The sequence below is a fragment of the Falco punctatus genome (assembly GCF_963210335.1).
Source record: "Falco punctatus genome assembly, chromosome: 3".
NCBI classification, from domain to species: domain Eukaryota; kingdom Metazoa; phylum Chordata; class Aves; order Falconiformes; family Falconidae; genus Falco; species Falco punctatus.
In genome coordinates, this window is record NC_137582.1 from 99697545 (window position 1) to 99721924 (window position 24380).

General features: G+C 44.3%; 1 protein-coding gene across 2 annotated transcripts in view; it reads right to left on the bottom strand.

Moving 5' to 3' along the window:
• The window catches only part of MBOAT1 (membrane bound glycerophospholipid O-acyltransferase 1), a 58255-nt gene that overhangs the window by 18066 nt on the left and 15809 nt on the right, over positions 1-24380 (bottom strand). Inside the window, exons 2-5 of one of the 2 annotated variants that reach the window (XM_080381402.1) lie at positions 15478-15623; positions 14858-14935; positions 10967-11062; positions 1312-1367 (exon numbers count right to left, since the gene is read on the bottom strand). In XM_080381402.1, coding sequence (XP_080237528.1) covers positions 1312-1367; positions 10967-11062; positions 14858-14935; positions 15478-15623 — 376 coding nt within the window. The remainder of the gene's footprint in view (positions 1-1311; positions 1368-10966; positions 11063-14857; positions 14936-15477; positions 15624-24380) is intronic. The other variant, XM_080381403.1, reaches the window with a different exon arrangement.

Below are 24380 nucleotides of genomic sequence, written 5' to 3' on the forward strand. Positions count from 1 at the left end.
GACCCATTTCCTAAAAATACTGCTGCTAAGCTGCTTACTTCCATTCTCCCTCCACTATTTCAGTTTGTAAATACTACTGGGGAGGGTGTGAGTTCCAGGGAAACAATTAAACGCCTGATTACTTAAGGGGCTGGGTATTTTGTTTGTTCCCATTTATGGGCAGCTGCGTTAAATTTTTACAAATAGAAATTTGTCACTGGTGCCCGGACTGCAAGCTGCTCCCATTCGATCAACCACTCCATGTATGAACGCTCACAACATCGTGAGCCTTTTCCACCACCGCTAATCTGTAGGATTTCTGGTTTGCTTGCAATTCTCCTACCTCTGCTGTTATCTTTTCCTTTCTGTCTGTTGGTTTACCTTCGATATCCTAGGTGTGCACTGAGGCTGCACACCGCCGTGGCACAGAGCGATACCTGAGCCAGCTAGCTTAAATAACGAACCCAAGAAGTCCCAGTAACATGAATCAACAACAAGGTTAATTAGCCGAGCTTCAGGCTGCACCCATTATAGCCAGCTAAAAGCATTACACCCACTTGTGTAAACTTGGCTGGCAAACAGTGCCAGCGCCTGCAGGCTGTGGCATGGCCATCAGCTAAATCCTAAATCGTAACAACTCAGTGCAGGCTTTAGTCACCCAGAGCTCACAAAGCAGTGGCGCTTGGACCGTCAGAAATTCACGCTGCAGCATCAGGAGACAGGAGCAATAACGGTACCTGACAACAACCGACATTTCTAGTCTTTGCACTGTACTGGACACAGGCATTTCATTGGGAAACAATAGCGCTCTTTGTCGTAGCGTAGCACAAGACTGAAGACAATGCTATTTTGCTTGCAACTGTGCTTCTCCCTGCCCTGGGAAAAAGCTATTGAATTCCATCTCTTACAGCTCGTGGAGTATATTGTCACTGAATAGATCAGTGACAGCACATTTTTGCCACATTAACATTAATGACTCAACCTATGTGTGAAACACAACTCTAGATTTTTGAGAACCAAGCACAGCTTCAGAGAGCTGAATGGAGATGCACTGTAGCATCTAAACAGCAGATACTGGTACCAGCTAAAATCCAAATTGGGCCCCAGGGAAGCAGAGCACCCAAAGGGGAACAGAGTTGTCTTCGTTACTGCAAAGACAGTTTGATCCTAGAGAACTGATCAAAACTGGAAGTTTCTCATTTTCTTCCACAAAGCATTTGTCTTCTTCATTTGGGGCAACTCACTGAACTACATTCATCCACTCTGTAACTCCAGAGCGCACTGGCATAAAAAGGCTGTCTTCAGGACGTGGCAAGAGATTCCTTTTCTTACCATCATGTAACTGGCACGCAAGTGTTGTGATCTTCTGTGTAATTATCATCAGCGGACTATAACAAAGACAGAAAAAACAGTTACATGTCTTGTAATACCAGTTCTTCCCGACCTCCTTACTGAATGCCTTTACCCCTTCAAAAGGCATCACTGTATTAGCAACAAGTGGAAAACATCCAATTAAAACTGAAGGAAGAACTCAGGCATAAGACAATTGCCTGGGTTCAAAACAACACCACAGTAACTTGCACTGGAATTTTTAATTGGTAAGTGTGCACAAAGCCTTATTTTGTGTCTCCCCATCCTGCAGCGGTGCAAATTGTAATTCAGAAGCAATCACACCCTAGGAAACACCAGCCCCTGCAGCCCGCCAGGCTTCCTTTCGGGCAAAGGCCAAATTCAAGCTCCACGTGATGCAACCCAGAGTACAGCAACGCTCCGTAATAGAACCTTGGCTCCTGTTGATGTTACTCTCCTGTTGTTCATCTCCCCAGCACCCTAAAAAAAAGTCAGCCCTCCAGATACACATGCCTATTTCCCCGCATGAACAGCCCTACCAATTCGGACTGCATGCAATTATCAGCGCAGGTGTCAGCACAGCAGTTTCCCACTAGCTGCTTGGCCATGCAAGTGCCTGTGGACAGCCTGCCCGAGGTGTACCATCCAGCTGGGAGTGTCTGGGGTCAGGAGCCTCGCAAAAATGTGTGCTAGCTGCACCTGAGCCACACTCACAGGCTACAAGCACCCAGCAGCTTTGGTGCAGCCAAAGCAGCCGCGCAGGAACAGCTGCTGCATTCAGCAGTTCAGCAGGCTGCTTACACTGCCCGCATCCACCGTCGCAGAGCTGCTCAGCACTGCAGGCAAGCACGAGCTGCTGCAGCTAAGGGATAGGAGAAGGCGGCAAAATTCAGCTTGGTGGCACCAGGAGCTGGTTCCCATGAGGATAAAGGACACAGCCAGGAGCATTCAGAAGAAGGAAGATGAGGGGAAAACCATGGGGACAACTAACCAGTCCCCCACTGCAGGGGCTGGAGGGGTAACTCATCCATACGCAGCTTCTACGGGCTGTGGAGCCCCAAACACAAAACCCAGCGCTGAACATCTGGCATCTGGAAGGACCCACGGTCGCAAAGCGAGGGATGAGCACCTGCTAAACGCTGCCTGTCCCCACGTCCCCGCTGCTAGGGACAGCAGCACAGGGTGCCCAGAGCCCACACTGCCCACGAGACCTTCACAACGCCATGGCCAGGCGGCCGTCACGGGCGGTGAGAGTACACCACTGTTTTAAAAAGCATGAAGAGTGGCAAGTATATGTAAAACCAGTTCTGTGGAATATATTGGTCTCTGCCAAGGATTAATACAACAGACTGTTGCTCAGCTTGGTGATAAATCACCAACACAAACTGCACAGAGGTTTCTCCTTGAGCACAGATGATGTCTTCAACATGGAAATTCAAACCTGAATTTGTGTACGTGCAATTTACAGAGCAATTTACCGATATATGGAACTTTTTAAAGATACGTAGATGAATATTATGGCTATTTATTTTAATTATAATATATTTTCTGGAATTCCATTAAATAAAAAAGCTGAAGGCTTTGTTTTAGCTTGAGGACTGTATTTTCCCCACCCATTCCTCAAGGGAAGGAGAAAAAAAAAGCAAAAGTTACATTCAGTGATATCTCTGTCTAAAATAACACCAAATATTCGTGTTCTGCGGAGATTTTCAAGAGGTTCTGAATCATCCTCAGCTAAATGGACCTACTGTTTACAATCAAATGTAAACTCGATGGCTAAGATAAACTGCAATCTACTTATCCCACTATGATAAACCAAACTGATTTTCAAGATAATTCGTTTACTGAGCATGGTAAACACAAGAATACTGGAAAAAGACATTTTTTCATCATAAGTGGTCTTTTTTTTTTCTTTCTTTTTTTTTTTTTTTTAAATACTAAATACGGCTGGTCTTTTCCGAGAGTCCACAGGTAATTCTGCATGGGTAATTTGCATTTTCCATCCCAAAACAGAGAACATATGATATCAGCCAATTTCTTAATCAGAAACTATTTTTATTGTTTCAGCAGCTTCTGTGTGAAATGTCAGTAAAAAAGCTTGCTCATAAAATCCAAAACAAGCTTAAATATATGCAGATCAGGAATAGAACCGAAACACCAGGTTTGTACAGCAGCTTTCCTTGGGTCACTAGAGCATTGATGGCAGCTGCGGAATGGACTAATTCAGCAATGACTTTTCACCCTTCAGACAACTCCAATATTGTGAAAGCATCATTCTAATTTTTATTCCAATTCAACTTTCAAGAAAAGCTATTTGTAAGCTGTTTTCACCATTACCTTCAACACCCTATTTCTCAAAGTAGATTTTCCCATTCAGACAAAATCTAGCTTTGCTTTCAAAGATACCTAAATCCCGATCCTTTAAGCATATGAAAAAGCAGGGCTTTTTAATCCTGAAGAGATAGAGGCTGTCAGTGAACCAGCAGTTCTACTCCAATAAACACAGATTTTTATTTTGTCAGTGTTTGACCTTTTAGCTTTACGGGTGAACACTAACACTTGTTTCAAACTGGTTCAATTTGTTGCATATGTTTCTTATGGCAAGCACTTCATGCCAATATTGAACACGGTAACTTTACACCTCAGGCTCAGAGCCAAACCCGTATGCCTGTAAGAGCCTACGTTTAGACACTTGTCTTAGAAAATTGGGCCCCCCACTGTAAGCCAGAGAGAACCAAAATGCAAACAATCCTGATGTGCTGAGGAGCTGAGGGAAGCAGAAGCACAGCCTGCACTGAAGTCGTACAATGTATAAACACGGGGGAGAGAGAGGTTTTCTTCATCTATATTGGGAATTCATCAGCTCATTGACAGCACGCTGTAACCCGGCAGAGTAAGTCAGCCTTTAGTGCACTTCAATCAGAAAAGACAGTTTGCCTCCCTCAAACCCCAGCTGCAAAGAAGCCAAGTGGGCGCAAAAGAGATGCTGCTGACACCGCAGGTGGGAGGAAGACCCACAAAGTGTACTTGAGATACCTTCAGTCTTCAATCCCGCCACCATCGTATTACACGTTTATGTATCTCTTCCATACCCTACACAAAATCTCTTCCATACCCTACTCAGTATCTCCACCACACCTTACTCAATCTCTCTTCCATACCCTACTCAGTATCTCCTCCATGCCCTACTCAATCTCTCTTCCATACCCTATTCAATCTCTCTTCCACACCCGACTCAGGAAGATGGAAACCTGCTGTACAGTGGCAACGGTATGACACTCTAATCTTTCACAAGACCAGTATCAGGTATTATTAAATGCCTCACAGAAAGGGTAAGCAAGGTTTCGGGTGAACAGGGAGCATCTTCCTCCCCGCTCAGCTGTCCACTGTCCCCCCACTGACTTGATCCCACAGGAGGACCAAGCCTTTGCCGCAAGAAAGGGCAGAGCGCAACAGAGCTATGGCAGTGCCAGAGCTCTCCTTCTTCTGGCACCCCTTTGGGGTGCGGAGACCCCCCCACTTCCACACACACGCACCCGTCCCACTGCTCCCTGGGGACTTTCTAACCCCTCCTCATCACACAACAAGTCTAAGACTGTTTTTATTTCTTCAGAATGAAAAATAGTCCTTTCCCCCAGATTTGCAGAGCAATGCACGAGGATGTAAGTCTTGAAATAACATTGAAAATTAGATAAGAAAAATATATTTAATTTAGGGGGGAAAAATAACATAATCATTTCCTAAATACACACGTGAGTTTTGATAATTAAAACTTGGCAATGCCAGAGTATTGAATCGGCATGTCTATTCACCCTTTCAGGCAAGCTCTGATTTTAAACAGCAATAAAACGCTGAGCAAGTTAATACATAAAACAAAGCATCATATCACGTATAGTCAATTGGTTCTAACATGGTAATATTTTAAACCTTAGACTCTACTGGACAAAGTCAGTAGTGCTACAAACAAGAAGGGAAGTTAATGAAACTATAAAACTTCCAATAACCCTTCTTTCTCCCAAATTTTGAGAGATGCACAGGTTATCGGAGTGGGGCAAATCACTAGGTTGCATTGAAAAAGAAAATCTACCTACTACACTTGCATTTACAGATGAAGAGTGAAGACCTACCCCGGGGAAGGAAGCGTTTGAAATAAAGCACATTTAAAAAGCCTGAACAATGAACTCCATCGTACTTCAACACCTTCCGATCACTTTGCAGCCACGTGCAAAGCGCTGATTCCACACCCTCTCCTCTTCCCCTATCCTGCTAAGCACCACAGTTACAAACTAGCACAGTTTTTCATTTACACGTGGTGTGACTTCCCCCCAGCTCCATGTTTTATATATTGACTAAGGGTTTACTCTCAGGTTGTAGCTGTATTGTACCTCCTACGCAAAAAACATAGTGGCCAACTTTTAATAAAAAAAATAATATAATAATCATCAATAACTTGTCCCAGGGAGTCAGTATGAAATAGGAAATTTCAACAAAAAAACCAAAACAAACAAACCTGTCTTTACCCTATATTAGATGCCTTGAAAGATAAACATAAGACGAAGATGCAACAGTTTTCACAGAATGCTCAATAGAGGGTTTTACCCCAAATTAAACCTTCCAAATGAAAACATGCCAGTTCATGTTTTTTAAACATTATTTTTAAGATAAAGAGATAAAAAAAAATTAAATGTGGCTTGCCCCAGTGTAATAAATTTGCCCAGCAGCACAGGCCAGTGGAACTAAAGCTGTTAGTGTCTGTTTGCAGGCTATTGTGCGGATCCTCCCTGTATCCCAGGCTGGCTTCTGCGCCGAGCCAGCTCCGATGCTGGCGAGAGACGAGACATTTGCCGAGCAGAGCCTGCCTGACCTTAGGTAATCCCGCGGAGGAGTCTGGCACCCGCTTACTAGAAATAGTTTCCACTGACCTGATTTCACTAAGCGAGGAGGTGGAGTCAAAAGGCTTATTGCCGACAAGACTCCAAACCAGCAAGCATTTATTTCAGGTTTATCTCTTCAGCCCTGAAACCCCGATGAGAAGTTCACCCGGTCACCCTCTGCTATGACATCAACGGTGCTGCTGAGGGCATCGCCAAGCCAGACACCACAACGGCTTCACTGGCAGTGGGCTTTTACTTCTGCTTTCCACGGCAAAATGAAGAAGTGCTGAAGCACACCGAGGTACAACACCGCTCTGAACACACTCGTGCCTCTAAAGCAACTTCGAATTTGCTTCATGGTGAAAGCTCCCGAACAGCACTGCCGACGCCCTCACGATCAAAGCATTTTACTTCACTTCTGAGGAAGCATCCTGGGATGCACTAGATATGTGGAACTCTCTAGTAGCAACTGCCTGCTTGAATTTTGGCTAATTCCCACATTGCGAAAATCTTGCAGGGCTTCTGTGTAAGTGATCTCCGTGCAGTTTCCAGCAGACAGACGGCCAGCGGAGCAGCCAAGCAGCGAGTGGGCACAGCAAACAGCCTGGCCCTCCTTAACCATCCTGCACCTACGCTGCTCTGCTGCCTCTGGGGACTCGCTGCAGACCAAAGTTACCCGGAGCTGCTGGAACACACACTGCAACAACATGTTGCACTCCATATATTTAAAAGACAAGAAAATAAAAACAACCAACTGAACCCACAGGTCCAGTTAGTATTTCTGCACATTTTATTATGGTAACAGAGCAGATCTGTGTTTGTTTCCATTAGTAAAAGTATTTCCTTTGTGAAAAACAGCTGTTGGACCTTTGTTCCTTTCTTTTATGGTTGATAATAAGCCACTGAGAGGGGAAAAACCAGCCACAAAGCACTAACCACCCCACAAAAATTCACTGCCTGGAGTGACACTTGTTGCTGAAGCATCTGCCTATATGGCCTCTCGAGAGGGCTCCTGCAAGGACCATCCCTCTCCAAGCGGATTGCTGAGAACGCTGCTGCTGATCTGCAGTTGGGATAGAGAGAACACATAAAGGTGTCCGTCCTTTCTGCAGGGTGATGTCCACCCAAACACTCCTGTAAGAGGTTCAGATTTGACATCTGCAGGGACGAAAACTGCTCAAGTCTCCCTCTCCCTATGACCACCAGAAGACTGAAAGCAATGCCAGGGCACAAGGTGGTTGTCACAAACCCAGTTCCTTTTCCGTCAGGAATGGCACCAAGAAACTCACATATGCAGGATCACTCCCTGACATTCACCAAATGAGCTGCAATATTAGGAAATTTTGCTGAGACACTGCAAGAATTCAAAGAGGAAGCCAAAAAGCCCTATGGTCTTAAATCAGCAAAGGATTAAAGCAGACACAACTTGATACAGATGAGGAGCTCCGCTGAATTCCATCCAGATGTTCATATGCATGTGGCATTTGCTCATGTAGCTTGCTAGATTGAAACCATATCTATTGCTAGTTTCCAAAAGTCAAGATCCTTTGGTTTATTTTAAACTAATTTTTCCCTAAAGCCATAATATTACTATACTTAGTCTGAGCCTGGAATACAAAAAAAAAAACACAAACAAAAAACCACAAACAAAAAACCAAACACAAGACAAACTGTATGTTAGTATTACCATTTTTATAAAGTTGTATAGAAACCAGGCAACTTACCAGCATAATCCTCTTAGCATAAAGAAGAAGAAATAAGAGAGAGAAAAAGAGAGATAAAGAGTTAGGACTTAGTTTTCCCAGGTACAATGTATAAATGCCATGGCAAACCAAGCAAAATAAAATATGCACGTCTCTCAAAGATTGACTTGAATTAAGGGGGAAAGCACAGCGTTGCAGTATTTTACAATTAGTGTTCAAAAATGAATAGCTTTTCTTTGAGAAACTAGTCAAGAGAAAATTCCTAAACTATGTCACCACATTTTTGTGAAATAATATAAATGAAAGAACTTTGATAAAAATCTATGTAATTTTAATATTATTCTCTTTAAATGTAATGTGTAGCAAACTGGAACTGTTTTTCATTAAAACCTGGCATGTAGTTTAAAAAAAAAAAAACACCAAACATGAAAATGGAGATTTCACCGAAGTACTATGCATTATATAAAATCCTCTTAAATCAAGAAATTGCTGCAAGCAGCTTGAGTACAGTTTTGATGTGGAAGTCAGTAACGAAACCCACCCTTTGCATGAGTTAGAGGAATTAACTAGTCACCAGCACGGAACAAGTGTCCTTAACACTGAAGTGACGAGTCACAGTTTCATCTTCCATTTTCCAGTTTGCTTAAGACATGACTCCAAAGTTACTTACTCTCTCCACCTCTACCTGCGTTTTACAAGCTGTGTTCTCAAAACGGGGAGACTCCAAGCAAATGGCACAACCATCTATTACTAAAGAACCAACCAAAGGCATCTGCAAGCACGCATGAAAAGGGTTATGCATGCAAGCTGTTAGGTGCACAAAGCAGGTCAAGAGAGCAAACGAGGTATGCCAGCTTGCAGCACCAACACTGGGAAACACTCCTGCAACGTCTGGCTCGTCACTGTAGGGAACTGACATGGCAAGCTGATGGCACCAGGACCAGTAACGTGCCTATTTGATGTGGATTAAAACATCCCCTTTGCATTCGGATATCACCAGAGACTTAGGGGATACCAAACACGAGTCAGCAGATAACAGGCTTTTTGCTCCCTCTAAGATTCCCTGAAATGCAGTATTTTGCCTTCTCAGCACATATCCCCGGGCACACTGGCCCAAAAGGGTGGGAGGCTGGAGGCAGACAGGCATCACTCCGTGGATTCTGTCTTGGTTGTTTCTGAAGTCCTGAGGGAGAACGTCGAGGCCATCCCTCTGGCCAGGAGCCTGTTTCAATGCTTCCCTATTACCACATGCAAGAGATGAGGAACCATCAAACACGGGAAAAGGAGCAACAGGAGGTTCAGCTGCTGCTCATACATGGAAAAAATGTGATCAGGGAGGATATTTTGTCTCTCTGGGTCATCACATCTGTTTAGGCATGTGCACGAAGCCTCCGTGGGCACATAGCGATTACAGCTGAAGAAAAGGGGTTTTAAGACAGATTTATGATGCTGACCTGGCTTTTAGCACTTTGGATTGCAAGTTTTTATTAATACCACTACAATATTTTTATTTATTCTTAGCTTTTAAAATATGCCGTGAAGATGTAGTTCATATCCATACTACATTTGGCAGTTCTTTACTACCTGGTAGTTTGATGTTTGACGGAATTTTAGAAATTATTTTATATCCTGAAGCATCAGAACAAAATCAAATAACAGATTCAGTTCGGGTATTAGTCTTTCAGTACCATTTTTATCCTCAAGCTCGTCATTAGATAAGACTAGCTCCTTTCTCATCAAAAGAGCAGAAAAATGCTACCTAGTCCATAATACAAACAACCACCACTCCTCCTCCCCCCAAGTCTCTGCTGGATCTGTATTTCGTGCCTTCGGAGACAGCCAGCTAACACACTCACTCAGCACATCCAGGAGAGCTCGCTCACGTTTCTGTCTCACACACACAGAGCCACAGCATTCTGATCCCATTCACCGGCTTTTTGGTATGTCATGCTCTTTCAGAATGTGCTTTTGTGTATTAAAAGAACTGCAGAAAAAAATGATAGAACTAAACGGATCTCAATGAGCGAGTTCCCATTTCTGCCCCCTGCTCGAATAAAAAACCCTCAAAAGTCTCAGAGGAGCTTTCCCCCTATCTCCTGAAATTTCACTAAATGCTTGAACCCACCAGCTCACACAGAGACACATGCACACAGGCAGCAAAAACCTTGATGCCTACAAGAAGACAGAGGCCTGGAAGAGGCATCTACAATTTACTGTGCTGGTTTACAGAAATGTTTCATAGTATGTTCCTAATTTCTCTGTATTCAGATGTTCAATTAAGCGAGTGGAATACAGATTAGCACATTGTTTTTAAATCATGCAAAAGCATCCCCTCCTCTCATAAACAACATATACAGGGTTAGCTGTCTGTACTTTTTGCAAAGCATCCTCTACTGCTTCAACAAAACCAGAGATACATGAAAAATGCTGCTCCACAGAATGCAGGGCATGTAAAATGTTGTGCTATTTAAACAGCAGCAGCAGCCACAAGCTGCCCCCGTGAGAGAACCCATATGACTGGCACTGACAGCAAAAGCTGATCTCATGTCCCTCTGCCCAGGCTACCCACCTCCCAGCTCCCCCCACCACTCACCCCTCCCGCCGGCTGGAGTGCCCAGCGTGGGAAACACCTTCCCAGCTGGGGCAGCATCATCAGTCAGAACCAGGGAAAGGGTGACCCGGAGCCACCAGCTGTGCCTAGGAAGGCGGGAGGAGGGCAGCCCACCAGGGACCAGAGCACCCACTGTGCCGCTCACCAGGGCTGTAAGCACCCCTCCAGCTCCAGAGAGCCACTGTGCCCACCCACCCACTCCCAGGCTGCCCTAGAAAAGCAAGCTCTACCTTCCCAACTAGATAGCGCCTAGCAAGAAAACAGCAGAAACAATGAGTCAATGCAAAAATCTTGCAGTGTTTATTCCTTCCTTAAAAAAAAAAAAAAAAAAAGGCTTAAAGGAAACAAAATTGCAGGTGCTCCACAGATAACACGCAAAATTATTCTTAAAACGTACTGAATTCAACTAATATTAATTGACACAGGACCCAGCTTGCAGACTCACTCACCCGGAAAAATCTGTAGTGAGAATACCGTAATGAAATATGTATATTCGGCTTATGTGGCACAACGTGAGGTATCCCATAGCTACGACAAAGGAGTACCTAAAAACATAACACACAGAACACATCGTTACCAACACAAGTACCAACAAGAACTAGAATCCCTCAAAGTGGGATCGAGCTTGTTTAGGAATGGAGTTCGATTTTTGCAAATTAGGTTCTTCACAAGTCTGAAGCTATGTTACACGATCTGGCAGAAATTTTCAGAGAGGACTGATAATTTTGTGTGTCCAGCTGAAACGTTACGGGGTGTCTCCTCACCCTGGGTCTGGGGGGCAAGAAAAGAAATAGGATCACTTCAAGTTGGGCGTTTCAGTTTCAGAGGTCCCACCCTCACATAATACTTCGAAATTTCTGACTCAAGTATTTGAAGCCAGATGATATTGTATGTGTGTTGCTGAAGTTATCCACTGCCTCTTTCATCTGTAAATGTTCCTTATTTACATGTACAACTCCTTCTCAGATCTACCAGAAAGCAAATATTTCAGGTTGAAGATATTTTCTCTCTTCTGATTTTGTGTAAAGGCAGATAATGACACCTGACCTAATTTTTTCATCTCTGCATGCTGAAACACACCACCTTCCAGAAGGATCACCGAACACTGAGGTCGGAAAGGACTTCCCAGCTCATCGAGTCCAACAGAAGAAGCATTCCTTACGTGGAGTGTGACAAATTCACACTCTGCTTTTCAAGATGACCACAAAATTCTGTTGGGCAGGACAGTAGTGTGACTCTTGCTAAGCTGAAGGGTCTGAGGACTGGATGTGTTGAGTCTCTGGGGGGGGACAGACGCAGCCTTTCATCACTAACTTCTCCCCGTATTTACCTGAGCAAGAAAAAGAGGATACTGGGGAGGTAAGAAGCAGATGGATATTTTGAAAGTGGCTGACAGACAAAGCAAACTGGACAGTGCAATGGAGAGCTGGGACACCAGAATGGAAGACTCGCATCATGTGGACAGACCAGGACCAGGTCTACTGGTGCCCCCTGCATTAGCAGTTAGCCACGTAGGGAAGAAGATGCAAAGACCCACAGACTACATGTCTACAAATGACAACATGACGACAAAGGAGGCTGCACGTCCTGCACACCCGGCGGAGCTGAGCCACGGGGGGTCAGGCAGGCTGGTAAGGGTCCCCCCAGAGCCATGGGAGGATTGGTCACGGTGGGAAACTAAAAGTGAAATCAGATAAGAGGAACAGTCAGCAGATGCCTGAAAATGAGCCAGGCTTTTGTCACATCATGGCTGGCTTTAAAAGAAATGAGTTTTAACTCCGGGGGGACTAATAAACTGCAGTGTGAGTGACAGTGATGGATTGCAAGGCAGGCTGCAGGTCACGCGGCCCGCAGCAAACAGCTGGATGAAAGGCAGACTAAGGGGAGACGACAGCTTCTTTAGGAAATTCAGAGCAGAATTGAACTTATTTTATCAGAGTCAGGCATCCAGTCCAGCCTCAGTGAGGTCCTTGAGCTCCTTCTCATCAATGGAGAATGGCAAGCACCCCTACAAAGGCAAGTCACCCAGCTCAGACATGGAACGGTGATAGACGGGATGAAGCACCTAAAATAAGCCTCAGTGCTTAAGTGTAAAGCACCTAGACTGAAAGGGAGGCGAGCAGGGAGAGAGATACAGAACTGCTGCTGCAGCTGGGAGCATTTCTGGTGCCAGATTAATTTGTCTATTTATAGGCCTTGAAGGCTGGCAGCCTCACCAGAGAGCAAACTAGCAGAAAATAACCAGGGAAAGGAGCGCACAGGTTAAACTATGTAGTTTATTTCATTTGTTTGCTTCCACTCGCATTTTGGGGGGGGGGAAAAGCCAAGACTTGGAGCCCCACTATGAAGGATCCCATGCTCTTACAGAGCCCCCTCACCCCTCACCCCACAAACTGGTCCAGCCCTTAAACTGGCATTTTTCAAGCTTATTCTCAAGCAGCTTGAATACACCGTTATTTTGCCAAAATTAATAATGTGTATGTACTTTGAGTCATGCTGCTAAGGCTAGTGGAATACAGTAGAAAAGTCCTCACACAATCCTCCCAGCCCTCCCTCCTAAGGCTTTCTGGCACGTTGCGTTGCCATTTTACATTGACTCAAATTTGCATAGGACTATCTCGCAGCAGTGGGCGACACTGCCTGAACCAGCTTAATTTGCATTGCAGTATACAGATATTTTTTCCATTGTGACTAATTGGCTGAACAGCGAGAAGTGAGGAAGTTTCCTGCTGAAACCGTGCCCGTTTCCCTGCCACCACCTCAGCTTGTCTAGGAAGGTACAAGCACGGGATGATTCCTTCTCTGATCTACAACCAGTAAGCCCTACATTTCCCCCAAGTGATGTGCAAGGAAAACAACCAGGAGACATGTAATACACTTTTTTTTCTTTTTCAGCACCTTTTCCTTCTGGTCTCTGGATGACATTTCTTTCATAAACATTGTCCAATTACTTTTTTTTTTTTTTTTTTTAATTACTAATTACCTCTGGACTTCCAGGCTTTGCACTCTGTGAGGGGGTGGAAAAAACCTCCTTGCTTAATACCCATCTTGCTGGTGCAAGATGCCAGTGACTGCTACAGACAAGCCTGTTGCTTATGGTTCACATTTCAAAACAACCCTAGAGAAAACCTGAGCGATGGTTCCCATTTGGATATCAGAGAGGGGTCGTCCCAGGGAGTGATAAAGAAGAAGGGGAGATGACTAACTGAGCATCAGCCCCTCAGAGAGCCCTGGCCCTGAAGACAAGCGAAGACAGGGTTTCTGTACCCCAGCCCAGACTGATGTGGGGGTGAGCATTCAGCAGCACCGACAGAAACAGGCACATGGCACAGAGACAGAAATCACCTGCACACCCCCAAACCCAACCACAGTGTTACCCACGTGCTGCGAAGGAGCCCAACACAAAAGAAGTGGGAAGAACTGCCAGCTCATCCTTCTAGCCTGCTATAAAGAAGCAGTTTTACAAATCAGAATTCCTGTTTGTGCGGATCGATGGGAAGCAAACGCCTCTCACCTACACAATTTTAAAAACTCCAGGTGCTGAACTCTATTGGAGAGCACGGTACCCACAGGAGAAGGCTCCATGCCTGAGCGGAGCTCCTCCACAGGAGCTTCCTCTTAGGCAGTGGAAGAAGCAGATATAACTGCTGTGTAGTTTTCATTTTCACATGAAAGCACTTCTTGTCTTTTGCCCAGGACGGCACTGGTATGATAAAGCACTTTAGGAGTCTTAGGTGCTTTCCTTCCTCTAAGTCATTTGTACAGGGACAAGAAAGATCCCATGGTAGAGAACTTCTCATGATGATGCCATAAGCTTCTGCTTCAAAGCAATGACATTTCTGGTACTTTCTACTTTTTCAAGCTCAAAGCCCAGTACCAAATGCAAGACTTAATTTCGTAGATGACTAAGTTAAGCTTGCAACAGTGACCTTACTTGAACTACCTAACGCAAGAATAAGTGGAAAATACCTAAAGGCCAAACAGCAAGGGGGAAAACACATTAAAAAGGATTACCAAAAGTGATCCTCAAGGACACAAGACCAAGGAGAATATGACTTCATTATGTTTAAGAAACCAGAGGTTTGGGCATAAATTAGTAAGCCTGCAAAAGCCAACTTCTGAGGCCAGCAATTTTGTAGGGAAATGCAATATGTCAATGCAAAAACCACAAATTGAGAATACAGCTGCTTCTGTAACCGAATGAACAAAGCCCCTGCAAGCAACTGGGAAAGAAAAGCAGGCAAGAAGAGAAGGTGGTCTTAAGGAGCCCTCATGCTTCTCCATGAAAGGAGAGAAGCTGTCAGAGAGGCAGCTCCAGACTTGCAGCCACATCAGCTCACCTGTGGATGTTGGGAATACTCGCCATATTCATAATGCCATAGTTCATCATCACCAGGACAAAAAGATGAATGGAATACCTTGAAGACAACAAAGTGAGCATTTAGATAATTTCTACGTGACCTGGAAGGGCTGGCAGTTCTGAGCAAGGGAGTATTTTTCCATGCAAATGACATAAATGCAACGTCACATCAGGGTACCAGTAAACATGGTTTATCACAATGACATCTTTATAGCCTGAATATCCAACATAGATTAATACTTATTGACAAGATATCATCAATGCGTTTCACTGGGAGAGAGAGCAGCCTGGCTCAAAGGGTGCATCCAAACTGGGCACATCTTCTCCCAAAGAGACATATTCACAGCAGACTGGTGTGGCTTTAACTTCCAGAAAAAACATCACAGATTAAATACTCCACTTACAAATACTTCCATGGCTCATTTTACTTTCAGGGTTTGGGATGGTTATGCTGGTTAGGAATTTGGGTTTTGTTTTGTTTTGTTTTTTAGGATAACATAGAAGGAGTCTTAAGACTACAAAGATGTAATCCAGAAAAGCTGATGTAAAGTTTAGAAATGTTTTTACCCAACCTTGTCTACATGGTGACTAAATACTCACCACCCAAAGCAGAAGACAGCAAAGTATATTCCAAAGAGGGTGGCAAATGCATGGCGAACAGCGGAGCTGGCGTGACTGGGACCCAAGTAAATACGAAACCAAAACGCAGCCAAAAGGGCAAACAGTTGACAGGCTACAAAATTGATCTGTAAAAGAGAAACAAAACAAAAAAGGGTTGTGATTCTTGAAGAAGGAGGGAAAGGAGTCTCTCCATGCTCAGAACAATAAAAAGTGGAGCCAGGAAAAGTGGGGGGAAAGTGAGAGCAACGGATCTTTTGATTCTGAGCATTCTCACTTGTGAGCCCAAGCAGGACCTTCCTTGGCCAGCGACAGAGGAGTTAAAGGAGCATGTGGCCACCCAAACCCTCAGCCAAGAGGAGGAGCGGTTCCATCGGGGCAGGCCGGCCAGACCTGCTGCAGGGAACGTCACCCCCTCCTTGTCCTCTGCCCGGCAGGCAGTGCCCGGTAGCAGACTGGAACTCTGACGCACTGTCCCAGGGCCCTGCTTTCTCCCCAAAACAACCCCCAAAACAAGGGCAAAATCAACAATCCTGGTGTGACGCTGTTTCCCAAGCAATAACCAGACAGCCACCTCAGCTGTCATCCTCCACTCCACGGCACCCTCCATGCAGGCCTGACGAGTTCCCATTTTTTTGCAGTTTCAGAGCGCAATGAAAGCCACTTTGCCCTACCATCATGCAGACAGCTAAAGGAAAATGCTTCCAACTGTTCTTTGGCTACTGCGTGTCTCTATAGAGGATGGGAAGTGGTCTGGCCCCATCGCGAAGAGGTGGCAATCGCGGTAGGAGCCCAAGAGAGGTATACGTGGAGGGCAAGCAGTCCATGACTAGAGGGTACTTGCATCAGACAAAAGGACAAGCAACTGCTTCAGTGCTCTCAAAGCAAAACCAACACCAAGCTGCCTTCTTCAAGTCACCTTCTCTTTGACAGCAAAAGTCCCAGAAGTCAGTGGAACAACAGAGCTCAGCAGCTGTCTCTAACAAAGCAATACAGCATTAGGATACAACATCCATAAATCCAGCCTGGACCCTAGACAGCTGGAGTTTAATACATTTATTCAGCTGCAGTCCCTCTTTTTAAAAAAAAAAATAAAATAAAATGACCCTGAGCTCTCCAGCAGCAAGTCATCCTAGACTGAGCAAAACTAAATAGGTTGCAACATTTAAGCAATCACCTGGATTAGAGGATTACCCAAAGCCATCAGTCCAGGACAGGATGATATATCTCACTCAGAAATGCTCTGACATGCTGGCTGTCCAGAGGTGGTTGGATCCAGCCAGGCTTCTTGTCAAAAACATTTACAATGTGTTTAACAAGACACTACAGTCCCAAACTGCTTTTATTCCAGTGGACTATATCCAGCATGGCGCTGCTCAAGCAAAGGCTTTTATTAAAGGTTTGTTTGCTGCATTGCTGCAGTTCCTTTATTTCAGTGACGCAGGCAGCCATGCAATAGAATAATGCAATAACTCAAATACTTAGATATGCTGAAATTTAATTCTTCGGAGTAGAGCCAATATCAATTTATTTCTTGTTCATGTTAGCATTTATAACAGACGCTATCATCGAACTATACCCAAAAGCAAGTAATTCTTATTTTCCACACAAGATTTAAAAATAAGAGAATAAAATTGTGCTGGTCTCACAAAACCCAGGTGCTGTAGTGCAAATCCCAAACTCATCTGGACTATTACCATACAGATACGCTAAAACCACCAACTCCTCCCTGCCCTCCTCCCACAGCCAGAGGTACTGCAGAAATGGCTGAAGAGAGGACATCCCCTGCAAGGCTGCTCCGACTGCATCCTTTCTAAGCAAGTTCCCAAGACCAATGGATGCCAGCTCATCCAGGACAATTCCGTGAAGCTCAATCCCACCCCAGCCTGTTCCCAGTTAGGGTCATACTGGTACATCCAGTGCAGCTCAGCTCTGTGGCACAGCCCCTCTGATTCAGTATGAAGAAGGAAAGTGTGGAGACTCCAAGAAGCTTGATGTGGCTGACTGCTTAAAAGACAACACCACCTTTCCGTGCAGCGTCACTCACAGAAGCTTTACACCAGCAAAAACAATCCAGATAAGCAAGCATTCACTTTTTTACTTTCATCTAGCTCTTGTATGTTCAGTTAGAGATGTTAAAGATGCTGGGACTTCAGAGGTTCACACACACAGCAAAATGCAAGTGCAAAATCCCCTGGCAAACACAACTGTAACAGCGTTTACAGAGCTAAGGCAGGTACTCACAGCAGCAGCAGCAGCAAGCAAGCAGCTCAGACCACAAGCATACATCCAGTACACAACTGCACAGCAGCCTTGCATCCATACGCTGTTGCTTGCCTACGCTACCAGTTCCTCTGAGCGTGCTTACCTGTGCTACTTGGATTAAAGTTAGCATGGGTACACCAACTGTGCCACTAGCACAGCCTCCTTCTGTTGTGCAAATTAACCAAGACGTTTTTTCCTCTGTGCTTGAGTTGAGGTAAAGCCTTGTACCAGGAGAACAGCAAAAGCACATGCTCGCCTTACATTTCAATCAGCTTTTCATTTCTAAGAGATGTTTCTGCAAAGCAGCCAAATATCACAGACACGATATACTTGGCAAGCAATAATCTCAGAATACTAGTTCATCCTTTTTGTACTGAATTAAACTGGAAAGATCCTTACGTAGGAATGGCTACAACACGCCACGAGAAGTTACAGCTATGATTCAAACCCCTAAAGATTAACCCTCCTTTTGAGGGTCTGTCAGTGACAGTGATGGTGCTGGAGTCACAAACTCACATCAGGATTCCTGAGTGTCATACATACGTGACGCGACCCACCACAACAGCACAAAGGAAGTGAGAAGGTGGTACCCAATGCCTTGCTTGGGAGATCAACTCTTGGATCAGGAGAAAAATAAAAGCAGTACAAAGTGCAGAAAGAGAACGCTGGCTCGCTGGCCAAGAACATTCATGCCTTTACCCTCCCTGCCGAACTGCAGCCACTAGAAATCATTGGCAGTTTTCCAGGTTCCACCGCTTCATGGCCATGTTTTTCTGACAGACAACACTGCCCTAAACACAACACGCTGCCTTTGTTTTAATTTGCTTACCATTAAGGCTTTCAGGGTTTTTTTGGTGTGTATTTACAGCAACACATACACATTACAAGCAACACTATCGGCATTAAAGGATTCAGCAGCAGAGGGCTTGGGAGAGGGATACCAATGAACAAGAAAGCCAGGTAAACACAACATTACCGATAAAACCTTTCTGTCATCCATGAGGTATTTGGTACCTGTTGGGCAAAAACATTGGGAAATAGTATTGGAGAATACTTCTTTTACCCTACACTCAGTACCTGAATGCAGCAAGATGACCTCTGATTTCTGTGGGGTTCAGTCTGCAGGATGAAACTTAGCTGCACAGAACTTATTAGAAGGTCTAGCACATAGTTTACCACAAGACTGACTTTCTGACTGACTGCAGAATTCACCTGCAGATTGTTCCCTTCTGAGTTCACCTGAGCCAAGCTGAAAGCATGACTAAAACAGGCCAAATCTTTTCTTAACTATAACCCGTCACAAAGAGAGGGAGGGAAGTTTTTTTTTCTTGGGTTTGAGGATAAGACGAACGTCAAGACACCAGTAAAACTGGGGTGCTCCTTTCCAAGTGTTGAGAAAAATTTGTTCCGTCTAGAAGGCTTAGCTGCGTATGTAAACCTGAGCACTAACTCCGGTACAAGACCAGACCTGGTCTGTTCTCCACAGAGTAACAGAGAGATATAATAGTTTTTCTTAAAACTACCACCTCTAATCAGTTATTTATACGTAACATTTTGCACACATGCAGCATTCACATGCGTACACACAAAGCTGCCAGTTCCTCTGACCGTGACTTTACTGCATTCCACTTAAGATTAATTTTATTCTTCGCTCTACATATTTAAGGTACCTAAGTGAACAGATCTCTGTGATTTGAGAGATGTTGTGCTGCATCACAAGTGAAGCAGCAGTCACACTTTCCTCCCTTTTCCCTTTCCAGAGAGAAAAGGGTTCGTGTAACTCCTTTTTGGTTATTTCCACTGTTGCTAAAAACACTTTGTCAACAGTAAATTGAGGGCTTCTGAACATTGATGAATGGTGCCCACACAAGAATAACACAGAAACAGAAATTATACGAGAATTAACCCTTCTCATTCTGACCCACCATTGTAAATCATTTAATCCATGGGTTTTAATGGGTCTATTCGGTGTTGCCATCAAATTTTTGCACGTCTGGTTTCAACTTTGCAAGAAGAAAAGAAACACCTTTGCTTTTTACAGTCAGTCTTCCATGCTCTAGTGGATAAGATGTAATAAAATTAGGAATCAGAGCACATGATATGTTGCCAAAGCAAGATACTACCTTCCTTTCATTTTCCATGATTAAACATTGGAAGACAGAAAGGCAGTCTGCAACGACATCTGGAAGACGTGTATCTGAGTCACGGCCAGCTGAAGACAGCATGGCAATGCAGAAACAAGATATCGGCACTTTTGGAGGGAGAGAAAATCTGGAACAGCTCCAGCCCCACTCGGCTGATGGTTACTGTTGTCTGGTTAAGGAATTCTTTAATATCTAATAGTGTCGACTTTAAAAGGCCAGATGGATCCAGAGCATGTAAACACCAGGTACAGGCAACGAGAAAAAAAAAACCAAACCTGTAGTTCCTCCCTTTATCCATTCAAATTCTGTAGCAGCAGTAACTCCAAGTGATATTTTACACTGCAAAACTGAGTTTTATACAAAGCTAGTACAGGTCAAACCAACCGACCAAGCACCCATGATGTTGACAGAAGAATAACCAAACATAACGGTTTCAAGATCCCCCTATACTATTATGCTAAAATCAAAGCCCTCAGAGTACGTAAGGGTTAGTTCCATCTACTTCAAGCCTTTGCATCTTCTCCTGTTTTTAACTGGGTGAAAGCAACTTGGCAGATGTTGGACTGGTACTGTCAGAAGGGGAAGCACGAACTCCCAGGGACCAACAGCCACCTTCTCGGTCATCTCCGCCAACAGGCAGGCCATATTACCTTGGGAAGTCATCTCTTCCACTTCCTAACCATAAAACCTTTTCCTCTATCTTTTATAGGGTCCCATGACCCATCTGCAGCTGGGCCCTTGCAAGGGTAAAAGTCAGTTGGCAAGTCACAAAATAAAAGTTCCAAATACTTGGCGCTACATACGTGCGCCTCGACAGCTCAGTGTTTGCAGGACACAAGCCCACTGCCAATAACGCTGAGTAGGAACAACTGTCACCTTTTGTTCTGGGGGCCAACTGGCTCCGTGGTGGAAGTCTGGGCGGTGGGGTGGGGTGGGGAAGCACCAATTTGTCAAATTCCTCTAACAGGAAAGTCATGGAGCCATAGCATGTTTACAAAAGGAGACAGGTAAATGGGTTATTTGGTGCACTGAAAAATGAATGTGAAAGAAAAAAAAAAAAACCACACACACAAAAAAATCCTACAAGGAGAAAATGGAAAGTGCTTTTCCTAGCTATAAGTTCTTGAGATGGGAAATGGAAAACAGGAGAGGAGGCAAAACCCAGCTTTATAACCTTCCACTGAATCATCACAAACAGTCTTGGTCACCAATTACTGTAGTTCAGGGTAAGCTACTGATCACCCACTTCAGGACGTTTTCATGCCCCTCACCCCGTAAGCCTTGCATCTGCAAATCCCCCCATTTAAAAAAGTGGTAAAAGACACTGGAGGGTTACTAGATCACGCTAGAGGAAGAGTTAATAAGTAAGTTTAAGCATGTAGCCCGTTATCTGAGTGCTTTTACCATTTTCCTTACAATTAAGTATCAGGAAGAAATATCCTGCATTCTGTTTTGACCACAAAAATACTTTGCTTTCCCTTTACTACTTTTTTCCTCCCTTATACCAGCAGAAAAACTGATCTCACTTTCCAAATATCTAGGAGGATTTAACAAATTGGCCACGCAGTTCTCTCCAAATGGCAATTAAGTCCATTGCCCAAACCAGACACTCCTCTGTAAGCAAAATTCCTATTACTGCTATAATTCATGCACGGTGAAAATCACTACGAGAAATCACACTGCTCACTTGCCACTCGGATGACAAGGTGCTGCCGTGTCCCCCACAGCACACAACCTCCAGACAAAAACCAGGCGTGTGGCACATCCACACGTGTTCACGGACAGAGGTACAAGTGTCTTAACGGCACAGCCAGGCTGCTGGAATATTCCCAGCTAGCACCCACATCCATGCTCACTTCTATGTGCAGCAGATGATGCAGTGTCCTTGGATTATACATGGCACAGAAGACACCTCTCCTTTCATTCCAGGCCTTGCACTTACCAGCCAAATGAGGGAATGAAGCTTCAAATCAGAATTTCATCTGCTGAGCAATGCTTTCCATGGTGTCTCAATGTAAAGATGAAATTATGACCCATGGTCAAGATATTCTGTATTTGCTACCATCTACTAACGAGCTACTGAGCATCAGCTTAGGAGGCTGCTACAAGGTTTTTATCTGGCAAATAAGAATTTCTCCTCGATTCACTAACTTACCGCAGATCACCAAACATCTGGTTTTAGTATATGGAAAAGCATAAAGAACCATGTTAATAGAAACTACTGACAGCAACAGCAACTCCTTCTCAAGTCAAATCACTGTCTATGGAGCCCGGCTGTGCTCGGGCAGTATTTTGGGAAGTATTTTGGGAAGTGGATGCATTCCGCTTTGCCCGAGATCAGCCCATCTTCCAGGACGGCGTCTCTCTTGCAAAGAATGCCAGAACTACAGAAGCGCAATAACCCGTTTTCTCTGTTTAAAAGGTTATTTTGCACATAGAACCAAAGACACCTGGCAAACAACGTGTTTAAGTTCACTTTGATGGAGACATTTCTACTTTGATGTTGAATAATAGACCTGCTGTTATGTTAGCATTTTGTAACATCCAAATTGTGATATTTAAAATGGGTGTGTTAAGAATGAGAGATGGAATATTCATTAACCAGATCATCTCAAAGATATCTGATACTTACTGAAATTTTTCAAAATATTTTGATCTTCCAGGCTATTTTTATAACCATAAGGACAAATATTCTCTGCAGAGATCACTCAGCTCTACACAGGGAGGGGACAAACACCCTCAAAAGGAGGGCAATATCACAGAAACCACGTCAAGCTTCGCACCGCTAGGATCTTGACTTGGGCTTCCACAAAGGAAAAGGACTCGTGTAACACCCCCTGTGCGGCTCCCCTTATTTCCCACAGCGGCATCGCTTTGCACAGAACTAGGTACACCCAGGGCCAGCACAGACAGGCATTTATTTGTGAAGAACTCGGAACAGACTGTCGCTTACACGATGCCGTGTTTCCGTGCACAGCCAGGCACTGCAAATTGCCAACAGCACGGATCAGAGAGGAGACAAACTCAATTCCAACGAGGAAATACTTGTACCACTACTAAAAAGTCACATCTCCGGTATTGCACTGAAACAACTCATTTCTCTGACTTTGCATGGTAGGAGTCCTGTGGGAGATTGTGAGGGGGCAGAAGCAAAGGTCTGAAAATAGAATTTCTCTCGTAGCGGGGGAGAGAGAGAGGCAGAGCGAAAAGCGTACATGTGTGACTAATCTACTGTCCCCTTCAGAAGCGGCACTACGTTCTCATAGCTCTGGGGTTTTTGCTGCTGTTGCATGTGGAATGTGGAGTTGGTACAGTGGAATACACCAAACTGACAGTATTTTTGCCTGTTGTGCTATTTTCCTGGGTAAATTCTGCTGTTTTCCTACTTCCAGGGTCAAATATCCTTCCATGATTTAGACTATAAACATGAAACAGATGTTCCTTCTGGATTACCTCTCTGAAGCCACCAGCAGAAGAATCACTAGCAGGACACCCACATATAGCTATAGAACAGACTAAACCCTAAGTCATCAGAAATTTTAAAAGAAAAACATTTAAGTCCCAAGTAAGCTTGAGAAGTTACATCTACATCATAACACTAAGTCACACCCCCATACATTTACCTCTGGCGGCTGATAAATTTAACGCATGGACCTGATCCAAACACAGCTTCAGCTTGCTGTCGACAGCTCTTACATCGAACTGGAATGACTCTGTATGTCCAACAGATGTTTAAGTAGTGATCATTTATGTGCGGTGATGTTCTGCCACTACCTGTAACTCAGTAATTACTGTTCTCTCGGTGAGTAATACATGATGAAATTCCCTTGCATCCAAGGTAGCCCACATTAATTCCTACCTGTAATAGAAGCAGCACTAAAAAATCAAACAAGCTGGAGCTTTTACTCATTCAGGTGGGTTTTTTTTTTAAAGCAGAATGCCTTGAGGTTGTTAGGAGAGCTGCCTCATTCCATCAGGCTACTCAGCAGCAAGGTAGCATTTTAATTACAGTACCTTTAACCCAAAAAGAGTACTTTAAAAAGAATAATTTGACACACCTCTGTGCAGGTGTAGTATCGCATAGTACAACATGGCAGACATGTCTAAAAGCAGAACTATATGCCATCAGGTCTGAGTGGACATTTCAATGAGAGAAGGAACAAGAGGAGAGAAATGTCATTATCCAAATGGGAATTTGGGGGGGGGGGGGGGGGGGGCGGGGGGGATGACAAAACAAAACACACACACACACACACACACAAAAAAAAAAACCAACCAAAAAAAACCACAACAAAACGCCCACACCACCAGGAACATAGCCTTGCTTTTCCATAAGCTTCCACAAGAAGTAGGCAGTCACTGGGATCTTGTACTTCTCGTAGGAAAGATGGAAAGATGGCATCTTGTACCACCTACCCTCCTTGCTTATGCACAGATTCATGCCAATGTGGAGGGAAGAGGCTGAGCTCGTCATCA